Source organism: Phoca vitulina, unplaced genomic scaffold (genome assembly GCF_004348235.1).
Source record: "Phoca vitulina isolate PV1807 unplaced genomic scaffold, GSC_HSeal_1.0 scaffold23, whole genome shotgun sequence".
NCBI lineage: Eukaryota > Metazoa > Chordata > Mammalia > Carnivora > Phocidae > Phoca > Phoca vitulina.
The window spans coordinates 14681122-14698916 of NW_022589726.1; the positions used below are offsets into that span (position 1 = coordinate 14681122).

The 17795-nt window shown below is 45.5% G+C and overlaps 1 protein-coding gene across 16 annotated transcripts in view; it reads left to right on the top strand.

Annotated features, from left to right (window-relative positions):
* R3HDM2 (R3H domain containing 2) overlaps positions 1-17795 on the top strand; it is a 153818-nt gene that overhangs the window by 127254 nt on the left and 8769 nt on the right. For 9 of the 16 annotated variants that reach the window (XM_032421010.1, XM_032421012.1, XM_032421011.1 and 6 more), the window contains 10 exons: positions 1091-1122; positions 1221-1274; positions 5459-5691; positions 7579-7745; positions 11578-11679; positions 13573-13815; positions 14351-14477; positions 14739-14899; positions 15375-15529; positions 16668-16768. In XM_032421010.1, the coding sequence (XP_032276901.1) occupies positions 1091-1122; positions 1221-1274; positions 5459-5691; positions 7579-7745; positions 11578-11679; positions 13573-13815; positions 14351-14477; positions 14739-14899; positions 15375-15529; positions 16668-16768 (1375 nt within the window). The remainder of the gene's footprint in view (positions 1-1090; positions 1123-1220; positions 1275-5458; positions 5692-7578; positions 7746-11577; positions 11680-13572; positions 13816-14350; positions 14478-14738; positions 14900-15374; positions 15530-16667; positions 16769-17795) is intronic. The other 7 variants (XM_032421008.1, XM_032421004.1, XM_032421009.1 and 4 more) reach the window with 3 other exon arrangements.

The following is a 17795-nucleotide window of genomic DNA, read 5'->3' on the forward strand; positions in this document are numbered from 1 at the left end:
TACAGCTGTAACAAAATCCCAGTTAGCTCTTCTCTCCTTTTTTCTCCTGATTTCTAGTCTCTCAAGCCTCTACTAATATATGTATCCTTTGTTAAATCCTTGCGGATTTACCACCTTTCATTTCAGCACTTCCTAACTCTTGCTGTGTTAGAGGCATCAGGAATCTCAGAAGGTCTAGACAAGGAAATATGGCCAAAGCCCACCAAAATCCAGAGATTCCAGTGTGGAGAGGAAGCTGGCCAGGCAGAGGGAGCTGGTGAAGGGTGGAACTGTAGGTTGGGGCGGACGGGAGGAAGAGGCAGGCCAACAAGAAAGGGAAGTGGCAAGAAGGGTGTTTGGATGGAAATGCTGCCACCGCAGCCTTCTCTGGAGCCTGAGCTGCCCCGCGTAGGCTCTGCTCTTTGTGGAGCCCACTCTGCTCAGCAGCTGGACACTCCGGGGGCCTTTTTCGAAGGCTTGGGAGTGCATCATAATGCTCACTTCACTCAGCTCAGTGGCTTTGTCAGGAAATGATCCCCCAAAAGGATTGTTTTGGGCTTTTAATTCTTTCCTTTTTTCTAGGCTCCAAAAAGTACCTGCTTCCCCAATTTCTTACTCTCCTTGGGTCTCAGGTCAGGTCAGAATGTCTTTTCATTTTGGCCAGTGTGGAGGATAGAAATGGAATAGTCACTGAGGATGACTTCCAAAAAAACTAAATTTCTTTCTCTTGTCTCCCTTTGCCCTTCCCTTGATCATACTCTGTAGGACTAAGCACAGCAATTATTATGCTCAGCTTACCTCTAGAGAGAATAAATTTAGAACTAAAAAGGAAATAATAGGTTCAAACTTTCCTCTTCCTCCTTTCCATATCAGCGTCTCTTTTTAAACACTCTGTGGGAAGGCTAAAAACACTGAATGCTCTTTCCCACTAAAGGTGAGAGGTCAGATTGGGTGTGTGGGTGTGGGTCATCCTGTCCCTGCTCCCTCTCTCCCTGTTGGGGGGTGAGCTTGGTTTGAGGACCTTGGGTATTCATAGCATCACGGACACCCTTTTCGGTTATGCCATGCTGTTTTCTTATAAGTTATTTTCCGTTTTCTCCCCTTCACCTAGACTGGCCAGAACGGATATCTAAATGACATCAGGTTAGTACCACTTAGCATGTTCCCTGCTTCTCATTGAGCTTTGTCAGTGAGGTTAATATAATCCTGTAATGATGCTTTTCTTTGATGTTAACCAACAGACTCTCCAAAGAAGCCTTTTCTTCTAGCTCTCACAAGAGAAGGCAGATTTTTAGGTACCTCTGTGTGATCTATATCTCTCCTTGTTTTTGTTTTTGTTTTTTATTTTATTTTGCTGTAATCTTTTCAGCGGAGTGAGTTTGCTCCATGCATGGCTGCTTGTGGAATAATTCAACTTGTGGTTTTTGCAACATTGGATATTTTTCCCCATTAAAAGAGAAATGGCTCCTGCTCAATGACTTTATTTTTGTTGTTGCTGATTTCATTTTAAGTTGTGGATAGGTGGTGAAGGGGACCAGATAGGTGTGTCTGGGATAGGTACTGCTCTTTTCCAAAAGTTTGCTGGAATTGGGCATTTGGGGAGGATTTCAACATGTATTTATATCAAGGTAAAAGAATGGGTATCTTCTGCCTACCTTTTCTGAATCTATGAAAGATGTGAAGAGCTTATCCCTGACCCAGCGTAGGGAATGTTTTATATCTTTAAGAAAGAATAGTATGCACACACACATATAAAAACACAAACATCTCTGTCTATGTAGTTTTCTCTCTGGGACAATGTAATCTGTAAGATGGCCTCAGAAAAACACTTGTCTGCCTTAGCATGGACATAGAACACGTCTTTTTTTTTTTATGACTGTCCATGACTTGCTGTTGACATGGGTGAAAGCTGCTATATTAACTTCGTCGGGCCTAATATTCTCCATGTTCCACGAAGCTGTCACGAGAATCTCCCTTTCATTTGATTTTCTCAGTCCCACTCCAGAGGATTACAGAAGGCCGTGGTAAGAGAAGCACTTCATTAGGATCCTGTCTGGCACCAACTCATTTTAAGTACATTCTTCCCATTTTACCAATAGAAAAACTATGGAGTAGAGAAAACCTGAGTATTCAGTACTAGGATTCAGGTCCAACCCTTTCCAAAGGGCTTATCTCTTTTTGAATCCTAAGCTTGATAGGAACTAATTAACTGAGATTAGTTAGAGCTCTCATTTCCAGTACCTCAGTTGTCCCTTCCCCCTGTGTCCTTTCTAAAGCTAGTCAAACCACGTAGAAATTTGAGTTGCAAGATTTCTCATTCTTGGAATGGGGCATTACCTCCTTTTCCATATCTCTGAACTCTTTCTCCTAGACCATCCCACCCTGAAGTCCATCCGAAAGCCCTTAGGCAGTGAGGGCTCTGCCCTGTTCATGATGGTTGAGATAGAGTTCCCCTTTAAAAAAAAAAAATCCCTATTCCATATTGTATACTTCAGGATCATAAATCATCCCAGAATCCTGTAATAAACAGTTTTAAACTAACTTCTATGCATATGCTAATGCACAGGGCTTTACGGTTGCCAAAGTATACTGTATCTGATTTACATCTCTCAGTGTCCTGATTTAGTAAACTGGTTTACATGTAAGAAAACGAAAGCAGAGAAATTAAGTAGCTAACCCAAGTTGACATGGCTATTAGTGGCAAAACTGGGATTGACTCTCTGTCTGGTGTTCTTTCACCATACACCAGACCAGCTCTCTACAAACATCACCCCTTCTTCTCTGAGTATTCCATTCGGAGCCCTCATTTATCGCATTCGCTGGTAAGAATGATGCCCATTAGTGCTGTGGAGCATCAAACTACATCAAACAGCTCCAAGGATCTAGTGAGCAGGTGCAACCCTCTCCTATCCAGACCTCCTTTTAAGCTGCTGCTTTCCATACTAAGTGTTGGTTAAAGATCTAGGTCATCTAAAATGCAGTACCATGGACCCTCAAGGGGGCAACTTCTTCTATTTGGGTACTAGTTCAGAATTCTAGTGATGAGAAGCTGGTCTTCTCTAACTGCTTTTTACCTTTCTTCCCAAGCGTGTGAAACAAATACTGATACACCACATTCCGTCATCCACATTGGCAATAACTAGGGCAACTTCCCAGTTCTTTGGAAGATTCTACTCTATTGACAAATAAGCCATTACTGACATTTACCATTGCTTCTTACACAGGCCTGCCTACCCATTCCCCAGACCCAATAAACTGAACTTTTCACGAGCATAAATCTACTTGTGAAAGCTGAGTCAACTTTGATTTTATAGGAGTATAAAGTGTGAATGTTCTCTGTCCTGTACCCCCATCTCTCCCAACACACATACATACCCCAGTCCAGTGCTTAGAACTGAGTCTAGGAGGTTTCCCTAGTTGCCATATGTTTAGTGAAGTGGAAGGACATGGCTAGAGATTAGGTTTAGTTGTAGAGAAGGAAAATTGATCTCTTTCTTGGCCAAGACTCAACTTAGATTCTCTAACTCTTGGTGTACTGTACTAACTGAGGTTAGATCATCATACTAGCCACATTTTCAACACTTGGGCCATCACTGTCTTGGGGGAACCTAATGAGTACAGAAGGAGTACAGAAGCACTGCTACTTTGGCTCAAGCTTCCAGGGTGTTTGGTTTAAAGTTGACTCATTCACTGTTTACCTCCGGTAGAAAGACAAAGTAAATGGCAAAATTGTCCTAATAGATAGTGCTGTGTTTGATTTAGGTGTAAAAGTCCATTAGGACTTGTCTTGTAAAATTCAGGTTCTAATTAATATCTAATGAGCAGCTTCATCCATTGCCACTGCTCTATCCCCTAACACAGAAACAGACACATCTCTATTGAGTCCTCTCAGTAGACTTGCCTTTGGCAATTGAGTCAGAGCTCTTGGCTCTCACTTCAGGTCTGGTTCTGTTTCTGAAGAGTCCCTGATTTACATTTCTTTCTTTGTTTCCCATTCCACTTTTGACATTCCTAAGAGAGAGGGATAAGGTTTTAGGGAGACAGGAATATTTTCCAGTTCTCTTAACTATAGAGAGAGAAGCACTGAGGTTATATATACATCTACTTGGGATTCTGAGAAGAATTAGCATGTCCCTAACCAGCTCTTCCGGTTTGTTTGTTTTTAGCCCACTGTGATTGGCTTGACTAAAAACTAAAATAGTGACCCTAGCTTTTATTTTGCCCATTTTCCCTACAGTAACCTTTGGAGCAGATATTCTCCAATAAAGAAAGGTATTTTATTTAATGTTACCCTCATAAGAAAATTACCTTTCTTTATGAGAATAACTCCGAGCCTAGTATCTCTGAAGCTAAGGGGATTGGGATGGGGTTTTCTATTTGCTTTAGACGGGATGGTGGTGAAAAGGGGGGAGCCCAAGCTACTATGATTTTTGCTCACCTGCATCCCAGTATATATACCAAAATCTTTGTAATTGTTGTCATTTAGTTTCTTTAGGTCAGTAGTTGTTGGGGGTGGGAGATATGAAAGGAGAATTCCTGGTTCTTGGTTGCTTATTGATTAAGAAGCACTAAGGGCTCATTAAGACGTAGGGGTTTTAGGTCAACCCCATCTATCTTAAGTACAACTGTTTATAATCATTAGGCAGTAATTACAGCATCAGGATAACCCTGATGTTTCCAGAGCAAAATAAGAGAGAAGTCTCTTTTCTCAATAGCTTTGTGCTTTGCCTAGGGCAATAAGGGTTGTTAATATGGCGGCACCTAGGCACAGCCAGCCCCCTGCTCCTTGCCATCCTGGGTCCCAAGGGCATATTTGCTTGATCATGTTGAAAATTGTAGCCCTGAGAGACCCTGGAACCAGTTGTTCCCAGATACCAATGCAGAATTTCCACGAACAGGTTGGGTCAATTTCAGACTGTCAGACTGAGTTTTCCAGAGTGCCCCATTAATCTACTGTACTCCTCTTCCCACCTCTGGAAAAGTGGTACCTCTGCTGGCTTTGACACATGTTCTGTGGAAGACCTATTATATTTATCTATATCTTGGCTACCTCTGCCTTCCCACAATAGTAACTTCTAGGAGTCCTTTTGTTTTAAGAACTCCTAGAAGAGGGTGGTACCCCTCTGCTCCCCACTATCTCCTGCATGTGTGGGATCCCGGCGGGGGCAGGGGAAAAGACCACAGCCAATCTCAGCATCATGTATATGGTTTCCTGGCCACCTCTGGTCTGATGTATTGAATTAGTTGCCAGTGCACTGTCTTCCAGATTTGCCTCTGTGTTCCTTGTTACTGTACTGGATCTTGTTCTGTCTGCTCTCAGCAAATCTTGGTTGGCCAGCCAACTAACAAGAAATCAATGTCCATCCTCCTCCCAACCCTTACTCCTTCTTTGTTATTGAAAGAATAGATATGAACTCTCTCCTAGCTCTTCTGCTGAAGTGGTAGGTGGGGGGTGCTCTGACCACTGTGGTCTCTGCAGGGGGAACCGTGAGGGGCTGAGCCGAACCTCAAGCAGCCGCCAGAGCAGCACAGACAGCGAACTCAAATCCCTGGAGCCACGGCCGTGGAGCAGCACAGACTCTGACGGCTCTGTCCGGAGCATGCGGCCCCCTGTCACCAAAGCCAGCAGCTTCAGTGGCATCTCTATCCTCACCCGAGGGGACAGCATCGGGAGCAGTAAAGGTGGCAGTGCAGGAAGGATCTCCAGGCCAGGTACTACAGCTTCTGTCCTTCAGTGTCATGCTCATCATTTCTTGCTTGTCTTCTGCAAAACGTCACTGATGTTTACTTCTAACAAAACGTTGTCCCAGTATAGTGTCCTGGAAAACTAACATAGCCAGATGAGGAAAAATTTGATTTCTTGGATCCATTGTTCTTTTGAGTCCCCTGTCTCATTTTCTTTCAGACCTTCTTTCCTAATTGGAAACGAACAAACAAAAGATTGGGATTCGATTATTTTATCTTATTTCTGAACAAGGTTTGGCATCCCTGTCAGCCCAAGTTCAAGTTATATACTAAGATAAGAATGATACTGCTTGCATTCTGTAACCTCTGAGATTGTAGAGGGTTGGTAGCGCAGAAGAAAGCCTTGGAGTTCAGCTGTTTATAATCACTTGGTAGCGACCAGTAAGCCAGAACCGCAAGAAATGCTGTGGCTGCTTCTCTGGAGCCCAGTCACTGAGAAGGAGCCTATGTTCCACATGCCAGGCCTGTAACCACCCTTCAGCTCTCCTGACGTGCTGTGTAACCTTCTCCGTTATTCCTGTTGCGCTCTTAGCAGGGGGTACTTAGCTCTTTATACCCAGTGGGCCTCTATTTCACCCTCCTTCTGCCTCTAAAGAATTCTTGCCTCTCATCCCAGAAGTTCTGTAGGTCTTGTCCTCAGAAGACCTCAGTAGTCGTGAAGATTTTGCCTCTGTTAGGTCTCTGCTGCCCTTCTCTGTTACCTCTTCTCTAACCCACTGCCTCTGCCTTTATCTGGGCCTTTGTGTTCTTTTATTTCATTATGATACTAGTCCCCGAGCTGGTTTCCCTGCTCCATCCTCAGCCCTTTTTAGAGCCAGTTTATCAATCCAAAACATAGATCTAATCATGTCAGTCCTCTCTTTAAAAATGTTCATGTTTCTGCATTCCCTGCATAATCTAATCCGAATGACTTAATGCAGCATTTCTTCCTGACCCCGGTTTGCCACTTCCGTCTTACTTCCAGATATCCTTCTTCCTCTTGCTCTCTAGCCATTGGTTGAATATGGTATTAACTTCATCCCCTCTTGGTCTGACAAGCCTTCTCTTCACCCTTTAAATCCATTTCTCCTCCCATTTCCTCTTTAAGTGAGTTACTCCTTCCTCAACCTTGCTGCCATACAGCTTAGTCCATATCACTGATGCATCCCTTATCCTTAACCAGATAGATTGTAATCGTTGTGTGCGTGTCCATCTCCTGTCTGAAGATCCTGTGCTGCTTAATGGCAAGGACTGTGTTCTCTTCACCTTTGTGTTCTCAGTTCATTATACAATGCCCAGCACATAGCAGATAGTCAGTAAAAGTATTTTATGTGAATGCGTGCATGGCTTGGAGAGGATGGAAATGGGGAGAAGAGTTGGGTGACAGTTGTGCTTATGTGTGTGCACAGGCAAGTGCTTGGAGAGGCAAGGTTGCCTTCTCAGCAACTTTTATGAAATGCTGCAAGTTGGAAAGAAATCAGAGAGAAGATAGGTCTCTTAAGGGACTAGGAATCTGCACCTTCCCAGGAAGCAAACATTCATGTTTTCAGCTGTTTAGTCATGATGGACAGATTCTAGGCTCTTCAGAGGAGGTGCCTTGGCAGCCTCACATTTCGTTCCATTCTGAAATCCAACATCGACGGGCAAGGTATTTACTGTCCCTGGGGAGGAGAAACCTGCTAAGATGAAGACTCCTATCAGCAGGGCAGCTGAAATGCATCTGTGCTCATGCATGGATCTTCCCAAGACAGTGGGGGAATGGACAGAAGGGAAGTGAGGAGAAGCAGCAGGGAAGGAGTAGAGCCCTGCATCTCCAAGGGTGGCATGATCATGGCTGGTGCTTACAACTCTTGGTGGGTCTCCTCTTTGCCTTAGGTATGGCACTAGGTGCCCCAGAAGTGTGCAACCAGGTCACCTCATCCCAGTCCGTCCGGGGCCTTCTCCCTTGTACTGGCCAGCAGCAGCCGCAGCAGCCGCAACTTCCTGCTCTCCCACCCACGCCTCAGCAACAGCCACCCTTGAATAATCACATGATCTCACAGGTGAGTCACCACTCAGTGCCAGAGCCCCCTCCGCTCCAATTCAAGCGAGCTCTGGAAGTACAGTCATGTCTGTTGTGCTGTGGGTGGCAGGAAAGATCTGTTGGAAGCCTGCCATTCCCTCCTCCGTTTCTGATTTGTAAGCTGTGGGGAGAGAGGCGTAAGGGCAAGGGTTTTGGCTAAGGTGCTCTTAGAGTCAGCCTGGGGGCTTTTTGCTTTCTGTTTCTTCTTCCTGAGAACTGCCAGTGGGATCTTTTACCCCATTCCACACTTCTGCTGTACCTCATCTCCCTCGATGTCCTGTGTAATTAGCGAGGCGATTTTGTTCACTGTGTCCATATATGGAGCTTGAAGAGATCACAGCTCCTGCCATAACTGACTGAATGTGTTCATGTGACTGTTGAGCCATAAACACATATTTATGAGTTGGGGTTTGAGGAAAGGAAATATGCTCAAGACCCCTGCCATACATATGCCATAAGGCACAACCCCCCCCCCAAAGTTGTCTTTGTTTCCCGTGCCAGAAAAGAGCTCTTTCTCCTTGTGTTGCTGGACTGATAGAGGTTGATACCAAGTAGGGTTTTGGTGAAGTTTTGTTTCTGTGGAGGTCATGCAAGTCATCAGCATCAGAATCAGTCCCTATTCTAAACTGGAACGTTAGCGTTCTAGGTTTAAGTCTCCTTAATACTCTGAGGAGAGCTGTGCTGAGGTCTTCACTTACTCTTTTTTTCCATGAGTAGAGCTGCCCATGAGTGGAGCCCATCCTCTGTCCTGGAGTATCTCTGGTGGTGCTCTCTGCTAGTCGGGAAGCCCACGTCTGCACTCTGCTGCTGCAGTTTTTCTCATTTCAGCTCCCAGGCTCCCTCACCTCTGTGCTCTGTTAGTGCAGCTTGGCCTCAGATCTGTCTCTTCTGTAGGTAGAACAAGCAAATCGCAGACACTCATTCCCCAGGAACAAGTGGGGAAGGGTGGCCAGTACTACCCCATTCTGATATTTTGATGATCTGGGACACCCTGCTTCCCTGCTTTGTGTCTTAATGTAACCTACATGCAGATCATTCCAGGCCTTTATCTTGGCCCCTAAATCAGTTTCTCTGTAGTCCTGACTTTTGTTCTGGTTCTACCACCATCTACCTCATTAAGTCCCATTCTTACCAGCTTACTTCGCTCCATACTGAAGTGTGACATGTGTATGTGCTTTCCCTGATGGGTCTTCATTCAGACCTATAAGTGGGTACGCCTCTCTCTCTCTCTGGCTATCTACTGTGTTTCTGTGCGTCCTTCACTTGTCTACGGTCCCAGTATTTGTTTGCATTTTCTAGGATGTGTGTAATTTAATGTAGTTTTGCTCTCTTTTCTCCTTCTTGGTCTTCACCTGCCTCCTCCTTCCATCCATATCTAGAAACAGACAACAAGAGTGGGAAGAGAATAAAGAGATAACAAGAATAACCATTTGGGGCTGGAAGAATTTTAGAGTGTCTGGGTGACTGGCCCTAAATCCCAAACTTTTACTCATTCTGGCCCTGCTTCTGGATCACGAGGGTCAGTGGATAGGTCATGGGTATTGACTGATCTCCTGCAGGATGTCCAGTACTAGGTTAGGACCTGTAAATTGGAGACAGAGGAGCATTATTCATTACAGAGATTCTGTTCCCTCAGAAATTTGTAGCAAGAGGCATTTTGCAACAGGCCTGGGGACAGTGATGGCTAAACTATGCTAAACTTTCCCTTCTTGGCAGGCTTCTGATGGCAGAGCAGAACTCCCTGTCATGTGTCAGTAGAACACATGAAACCAACGGGTGAGGCTGAGGATTAAAGGACCAGTGGCTACCTTTTGCCCTATTTACCTAAGGTGGCGTGGACCTCTTGAGGAGGAGCCCTCTGGGAGTCTAGTCAGGCAGCCAGGAGCCAGTGATCTAAATTCACCAGCAGGTGGCAGTCAAAGCCCTCAGGGCCAGTGTTTGGCTTCCCCATGGTTTTTCCAAAGTTCCCTAGCCCTGGAGTTTGAGATTCTTTGAGAACTGTAGCTGAGGATAGTGGTGGAAGAACTTAAAAATAGCACGGAGACACCTACTTTTACCACTACCCTTCCTCAGTAGGAAGAAGCCTAAGAGAGGAGCATCATTTCTTCCCCCTTTTTCCTCAGAACTCACAAATGTGAAGAAACAGGCAGCTATACCTATGGCTACCCCTCCCCCTCCAGAGGATATAAGACCTGAAGCACAATAGATCCTCCCCCAAGAGAAAGAAAAGGATTAGGATAATAGAAAATGGGTTTAAAAGCTACCAGCACAAGTAGCTCATGCTGAGCAGCCTGGGCAGCAGTTATATTTGAAATGGCTCACAGACACTGGGTATGCCAGGAGAGCTGGGAGTTTATCACAGGTGCTGCAACATCTCCCCCAAGGGCACGCAGTGGATTCTCAGTACCTTTTTCCTAACCAAGATGACTTAGATTTTATTTAATCCAGGTAACAGAAGCATTCTCTGTTTTGGAGGGCTCCTAATTCCCGGATTCTGCCTTCAGAACTATTAGTCCCCTTTGTGAAAGGGCCTCCCCAGAGGTATATGCCAAGAGATGATATTGACACCTTGGGCCCCCATACTTCTAAATTTGAAAGGAGGGAGGAGAATCATACAAACAAAAACATGTTTGTATAATTCTGTTTAACTTCTTCCTTCGCCTGCTCCCTACTGTCAGAGTGGAGTAGAAAGAATACGTGTGAGGCAGAGGTAGGTTCCCATCCCAGCTCAGCTGCATTAGCTGTGTGCTCCTGCACGTGTGATTGAATTCCTCTGAGCCTTACTATCCTAACTGCAAATACAAGTTATCACCTCTCCCTATGGATTATTGCGAGTCTGTAATGAGATACGTATGTAAATGAGACGGTGTATATAAATGGTATTCCCCCCCCCCCCCCACCTTCCTAGCCTCTCTCCTTTCTCCCACCCCATCTACCACCAGGGGCTATGGCTGGAGAACCGATTCTCCAGGAGAGGTGATTGAAATGGCTGGAGGAGAAAAAGAGAGAGAAAAAAGAACTTCCCATTAGTTGCTTTAGAACACATCATGTTCCTCATAAACAAATCTTCCTGCTTGAGGCTAGTGGAGGGACTGAAGGAACAAAAGCTACAGTGAAGCTATTTATATTTTATTCCAAATCCCTCCCTGTTTGCTTATGGGGGCATTTTTCATACTGCCCTCACAGCCTGGAGGAGCACAGAACAATCATGAAGCAGGAGGAAGTAGCTGGAACCAGGCATGGACTGGCTGTTTTTTCCTTCCCTACCCTCGGGAGGGAGACGATCCTTGTGAATGAACACTTCCTCCAGGAGAGCTGTGGTGTGAAATCAGGGGCTTGGCTGGGAAAGCTGAGCCAGACCTTGGATAACCCCTCCTACAGAAGCAGGAATCCCTGCTCAAGTGGGCATTCAAGGAGGGTTACGATCATGCTCCCCAGGAATCGTGCGTTCAGAAAAAATGCTTTGGGAAAAGCTGTGTTTGGAATCAGGCTGCAGACACTGGCTCTGAGAGTCCTAAGATTGCTCACAACAGCTGCTGAGCTCTGAGTAGCTAACGGGGTGGAGTGTGCGCTGCCATGGGTCTCTCCTCATAGGAGAGATTGCTTATTTGTCAGAGATGCAGAAGCCGCAAGCTATCTAGGGCTTGCTCTCTAGTCTGCTCAGCAGCCTCGCTATTCATGTGACATTTTTTTTTTATGATTAACCTTGTTGTTCCTCCCCTTTCCCTCCCCGCCTCTGCTCCCCTCCCCCTTCCTCTCCCTGTATCTCCCTTTTTTCTTCCCTGTCCACATGCCTCTCTGCTGGTCCACAGCCAGTCCCGGCTCTGCAGCCCTCTCCGCAGCCTGTTCAGTTCTCTCCAGGCTCCTGTCCCCAAGTCCTTCTGCCAGTCTCTCCGCCCCAGCAGTACAACATGGTATAAACTCCGTTCCCCTTTTTGTCATGTCCATGTGTGGCCTGTATCTGTGGTATGTCTGTGGGGTCCATCTGGGACAAAGCAGTTGCACTTTCTGGAAGGCCGTGTTAAAAGGTGTTTCTTCTTGAGCAAAGGGCTAGCACAGGCTGAGCTATAGTCCATTCTAATAGCCTCGTCACAGCATTTCAGGCATCAAAGATGCCTAAATATAAGACAGAAAGGAGCACTGAGTTCCCCTGAGTTTCAGGAGGGGTACAGAATTGGATGTTGGCTCTAACCTGGGCTCCTCATCGCTCTTCTATGTGCATCCTTCATCTCATCTCCTTTCTGGACAGGTATGAACTCCCAGAACCCAGTTTATCCTGTATAGGATGGTTTTCTATAATTTCCTTCGAAGATAAAAACACAATTGCAGATTTCTCTGCCATTACTGGTAAAAACTTAAAATGTTCCTCTGTCTTACTGTGTTATTTTATATAAAAAATAGCCACTTCCACTGCATAGAACATGCTGTTTCAATTGTTTGTACCTGTGAAGACCTGATTTACCTCATAGTTGATAACTCCTATCATGGTTATGAGAGCCCTGGTTGTGTGTGTGTGTGAATCACACGGTCTGATTTTTCATTGGAATCCCCTCTTTCCTTCCAACTCTCATCTCCATTCTGAAAAGCTCTGGAATGTGGACCTCAAAATAATCTGCAGTCCAGTCCTCTTGTCATCTATTCCTGCCCACTAAGGTAGCAAAACAGCTAACTTGAAGATCAGATTCCTGAAAATTAAGTGAAACCACAGGAAAGCATTGTCTTTTGTTTCTACTAGTTTGTTTTTCATAAGAAGTCCTGCTCTAGCGTGTGCGTGTGCATGTGCGTGCGTGTGTGTGTGTGTGTGTGAGAGAGAATTACCATCCAGGAAGCAGAAGGAACGGGGAAGCTAACAAATTCTGACCTATCATCATATAAGTGAGAGGCGGAACACCATCTATCCCTCTTGCTGCTTAGAGAAGAGAGCTGAGAGAGGAGGCAATTACAGACTAGCCTGTCACTCTCCTTGCCCTCCAGCTCAGCCACTCAGCCTGGCCTCCTTTCAGAGGTGAGAATTGGAAGTGGTTCCTGAAGGGCAGGAGAACTCTAGGCAAAAGTGTCAGAGAACAGAGGTGGAAATGACCTCGAGAGGAGGGAGTAAGGAGATAAGCAGCAGGAGGGGAAGCCCACCAGTCCTTCCGCTACATAGGCAGAGCTGGGGAGCCACATGAACCTAGCCATCCCTAGTCCACTCAAGGTGTTATCTAGGTCCTTTATTATAAAAACAGGATCTATGGCAACATAGAGCCTTTTGTATGGTTGGAGACATGAGGAAGACAGGAAATGGAGAAGGACTTACAATCTTTTTTTTTTAAGCCCTAATTAGTTTGTCCTGTCTTTTCTATATATACAGAAAGTTGTGTTGTTGCTCCCATCTCTCCAAGACTAATTCTGATAGAGGTCATAGTCGCAGTGGCCATTGTTATCTCATATGTGGTGAGGAGTCTGATTCTGGAGTTAGGCTTCAAACACCTGTTCAGTTAATAGCAATTTTTTTTAAGTTTTATTTTTAAATATCTCTACACCCAATGTGAGGCTCGAACTCACAACCCTGAGATCAAGAGTCACATGCTCCAGAGACTGAGCCAGTCAGGCGCCCGTAGTTCACAGCAGTCTAAAACACCACATGATAGAGGCTTAGGGCTAAAAAGTTCCTCCCAGGGAATGGAGGCAGGAGTATCCCAAACTGGTGTAAGTAAAGAAGGCTGTAGAGAGGGTTGCTATTTCTGTCTATCTGTCTTTGTGTTGAAGCCAGATACAGGGGGCTTGATATGACCTGAGTCTTCAAGTCTCCCTTGCTGTCTCAACAGGCAGATGACCTCAGCAACCCCTTTGGACAAATGAGCCTTAGCCGCCAAGGTTCTACTGAAGCAGCTGACCCATCCTCAGCTCTGTTCCAGCCCCCACTTATCTCCCAGCATCCTCAGCAGACTAGCTTCATCATGGCTTCTACGGGACAGCCCCTCCCCACATCCAACTATTCCCCTTCTAGCCATGCGCCACCTACTCAGCAAGTCCTGCCGCCCCAGGGCTATATGCAGCCCCCTCAACAGGTGAGCAGCATGGGCTCCCAGCTTAAATCACTAATTCAATTTGTCCACTGTTATAATCCTCCTTTCTTCGTCTAGTTTAGATAGATCAGAGGAGATACCTGTCCCCACTTCCATTTCCCCACCTTGCACTTGAGAGTTGTCTTTCTAGTCAGAAGGTCATCCTTCTGCATAACATAAATCATTCCTGTTCTGTTTCAAACTTGTATATTAATGCTACAATTGCAGGTCCAGACATCTCTGTTTACAGATTTCTGGCCTTTGACCCTGATGCATTTATTGATTTAAATATTTATTTATTTGGGGGGTGGTGAGGCAGAGGGAGAGAAAGAATCTCAAGCCGACTCTTTGCTGAGCGCAGAGCCCAACTCAGGGTTTGATCTCACAACCCTGAGATCATGACTTGAGCTGAAATCAAGAGTCGGATGCTTAACTGACTAAGCCACCCAGGCGCCCATACCCTGATGCATTTAATAGTTGGGGATGTTGGGGTTGAATTTAAGGGAGCCTCTCACATATCTGTTTCCTCTCACCATAGATCCAGGTTTCTTACTATCCCCCTGGACAGTATCCTAACTCCAACCAGCAATATCGACCTCTCTCTCACCCGGTGGCCTACAGCCCCCAACGTGGTCAACAGCTGCCTCAGCCATCCCAGCAGCCTGGTAAGAGGAACTGCTGGGGTAGGGAGGCAGTAAATAGAGGAAGGGCAGTGGAAGGTGCCCTCTCTTTCTCAGAGAGAAGTACCTTCCTTGTTTAAAAAAAAAAAAAAAAGGCAACAGGAATGATTAGTTCCAAGAGGGACCCAGGATCTCCAGAAAAAGAAAAGGTAAAATAGACAGGAGAAGGAAAATTACTGAGAGAGTGTAACCTCCTAAACATTATTGAGACCATGCTAATGTCTTTTCTGCCTTGCCTGTCCCTAGGTTTACAGCCCATGATGCCTAACCAGCAGCAGGCGGCTTACCAAGGCATGATTGGGGTCCAGCAGCCACAGAACCAGGGCCTGCTCAGCAACCAGAGGAGCAGCATGGGGGGCCAGATGCAAGGCCTGGTGGTTCAGTACACTCCACTGCCTTCTTACCAAGTGGGTGCATTCTGCACTGGGAAAGATCACCCAGTCCTTGGGATGAGGAAAAGGAAGACAGTCGCCCACATCATCCAGTGTGACAACTCCAACACTAAAATACTGTTCACTTTCCCCCTAGAATTTGTAGGTGTTTTTCCTCTGAGAGAAAGCCCAGAGAGTCTGAGAAGATTGTCTTTATTTAAATTGTTTGGTCTTTATACAGCCATGCAAATGAGTATATGGCCCAGAAAAGTAGGATCTAAAGGAAGTCAGGCTCCTTTCTCTACATCAGATGCCCGAGGGAGGTGTTTGGAGAATAGGGAAGTGCAGAAAGCTCTGTACACATTTTCTTTAGGCAGATGAGGAGAGTAGGAGGAGTCTCTACAGGTAGGGAAGGAAGTCAGTGTCCTGGTGTAGTGATGACTTATTTGGCCATTCTCTGGATGAGCTCATTGGGAGTACAAGTGGTCATTCTCTTCTTATCTCTACCCAGGTCCCAGTGGGTAATGACTCGCAAAATGTGGTCCAGCCGCCTTTCCAGCAACCCATGCTGGTCCCTGCGAGCCAATCTGTGCAAGGGGGCCTCCCAGCAGGGGGCGTACCAGTGTACTACAGCGTGATCCCACCGGCTCAGCAGAACGGTACGAGGTGAGGACTCCCAGAGAGTCGGGGCACATCTCCCATAGACCTTCAGCAACTTCCCACTGACCTAAGAAAAGAAAGACAGGGGAAAGATTCCAGTGGTGCCCTAAAGCAGGTAGAATGTGAGGGAGTTCATTCTTCTTTTCTCCTTGTTGTTTTGACATTTGAATAAGAGCTCATCAGCAGAAAAAAATTCGTACTCCAGAGACAGAGGCTTTATGATGTCCCCAGTGTTTTGTTTTTCTTATCAGTGGGATTTAGAATTATGGGATAGAAACTGCTCATCATTAAAAGAAGCAATTTGGAGTATATATATATATATATATATATATATATGTAAATTTTCCTGTGTACCTCTGTTTATATCCATGGATGAATCTCAGATGGTCTATTTCTGTATGTCTATTTATATATATATTAGTATATGTCATAGCTGATAGAATTTTAGAGGTAGAAGCCACCTTAGAAATATTTAGTCCACTCCCCTTGTTTTATTTTTCTCCCTTTTATAAATAAGAAAATTCCAGCTAGGGAGATTAAGAAACTTACTCAAAGTCAACCAGCTAGTTAGAAGTAGAGCTGGAACTAGAAGTCAAGTCTGGGCCTACTTGTATGTATTTCTGTGTTGCTCGAAGTGTGTATGTTTACTTCTCTTTTTGTGTGTATGTCTCCATGTTATCTTGAGTATTGGGGGGCGGATTCCCCCTTTGTCTTTAGGTAACTCTGTTTGCCATTGTGTAAATATCCTAAATCAGACGTCTCCTTAGTTCTGTTTTACCCATCTCTCTCTGGCACTGTGTGCCTGTTTCTGGCACTTCGTGTTTCTCAGAATGTGTGTGTGTGTGTGTGTGCACGTGTATGTGTCTGGTGTTTCAACACTGTTGGGAAGAAAGAGCCTGTGTCACTAACATTCCATCTGTAGCACTGATTAGCAGCTTCCTAATTGAAAGATGATCAAGTACAAATATATATAATTAACTTTGAACTGATGAGTGATTTTAGAAATTGCATGGCAAATTGGTCTGGGAATGACTGGCTGCTGCCTCTGCTTCCCACGGGGGAGGCCCGGCAAGTAGCAGCTGTTTGCCAGGAGCTGTGCTCCTCCCTCTCCCACTTTAACACTACTCTCTTCTCCATCCCCCAGCCCTTCTGTGGGGTTTCTGCAACCTCCCGGCTCTGAGCAGTACCAGATGCCTCAGTCTCCCTCTCCCTGCAGTCCACCACAGATGCCACAGCAGTACTCAGGTAAGAGGATAAAGAATTGGGAGGTGTTGGGTACCGGCAAGAGCAAACACTGCTGAAGGATTTGTGCTCTAGAGCTGGGAATGACAAGAGGGTTCAGGGATTGGCTCTGTCCCCAGCTGTAACGCCACCACGAGGAAAGACCAGAGTCCTGACTGGTGTTTTCCAGGGGTGCTGAAGTTGACCTCTTGAGAGGTAAGGCTGGTTGCCCTATCTCCATCCCTGGGAAGCCACATCCTTGATTGGGTTCCTTGTTTTCTTTCTTTCTTATTTTTTTTTTCCTCCCTGTATCCAGCATTACACTCACCACTCACATGCCTTTGAGACATGAAGTGCTTACCTCTGTCTCCCACACTCATTCTTCCTATAGACAGCATTACTTTTCTCTTGGGAGTGTGAGGGAGGCTGATAAAATGCTTTTTAAGTCATATCTTAGATTTGTTTGGCAGTTTTTCATATGTGCTCACATACATTGTATCATTTTAATTCTCAGCACAACTCTGTGAAGACAAGATCTAAGACTCAAAGAGGATAAATGACTTGCCTGAGGTCACGATCCTAGACCTTGAACTTGGGTCTTTTGCCTTTTCATAACCCATCCTGCACCCTCAATATCATACTTCCAACAGGTCTCTGTATTCTGTTCCTTTCCCTCCAGTGGGAAATAAATGGCTATCATGTTCAATAGCTAAAGGCTTTCTTTGAAGGGGCAGCTGTCCCGTGAATAGGCTGATGCCATGCACCTCTCACTTTCTGCCTTTGCCAGGAATTCTCCCAACACACCAAGTACAGCTACCCTTGTTTGTCGCCCTTTCACCTCACCCTGGCACAGCATTACACTGCAGCTAAAGCAACTTCGGGGGTTCTCCAGTGGAGGACGTCTTAATGCAGTCTCCAGCCATCCCCATTTCCCTCTGTTGTGGGAATATCAGAGTGCCCTCTTCTGGTGAGAGGGAAATATTTTGACAGTTTTCCCCATTTTAGAAATAAGATTTTCACCTAGGAGTTTTTGCACTCTGTGTTAGATGCT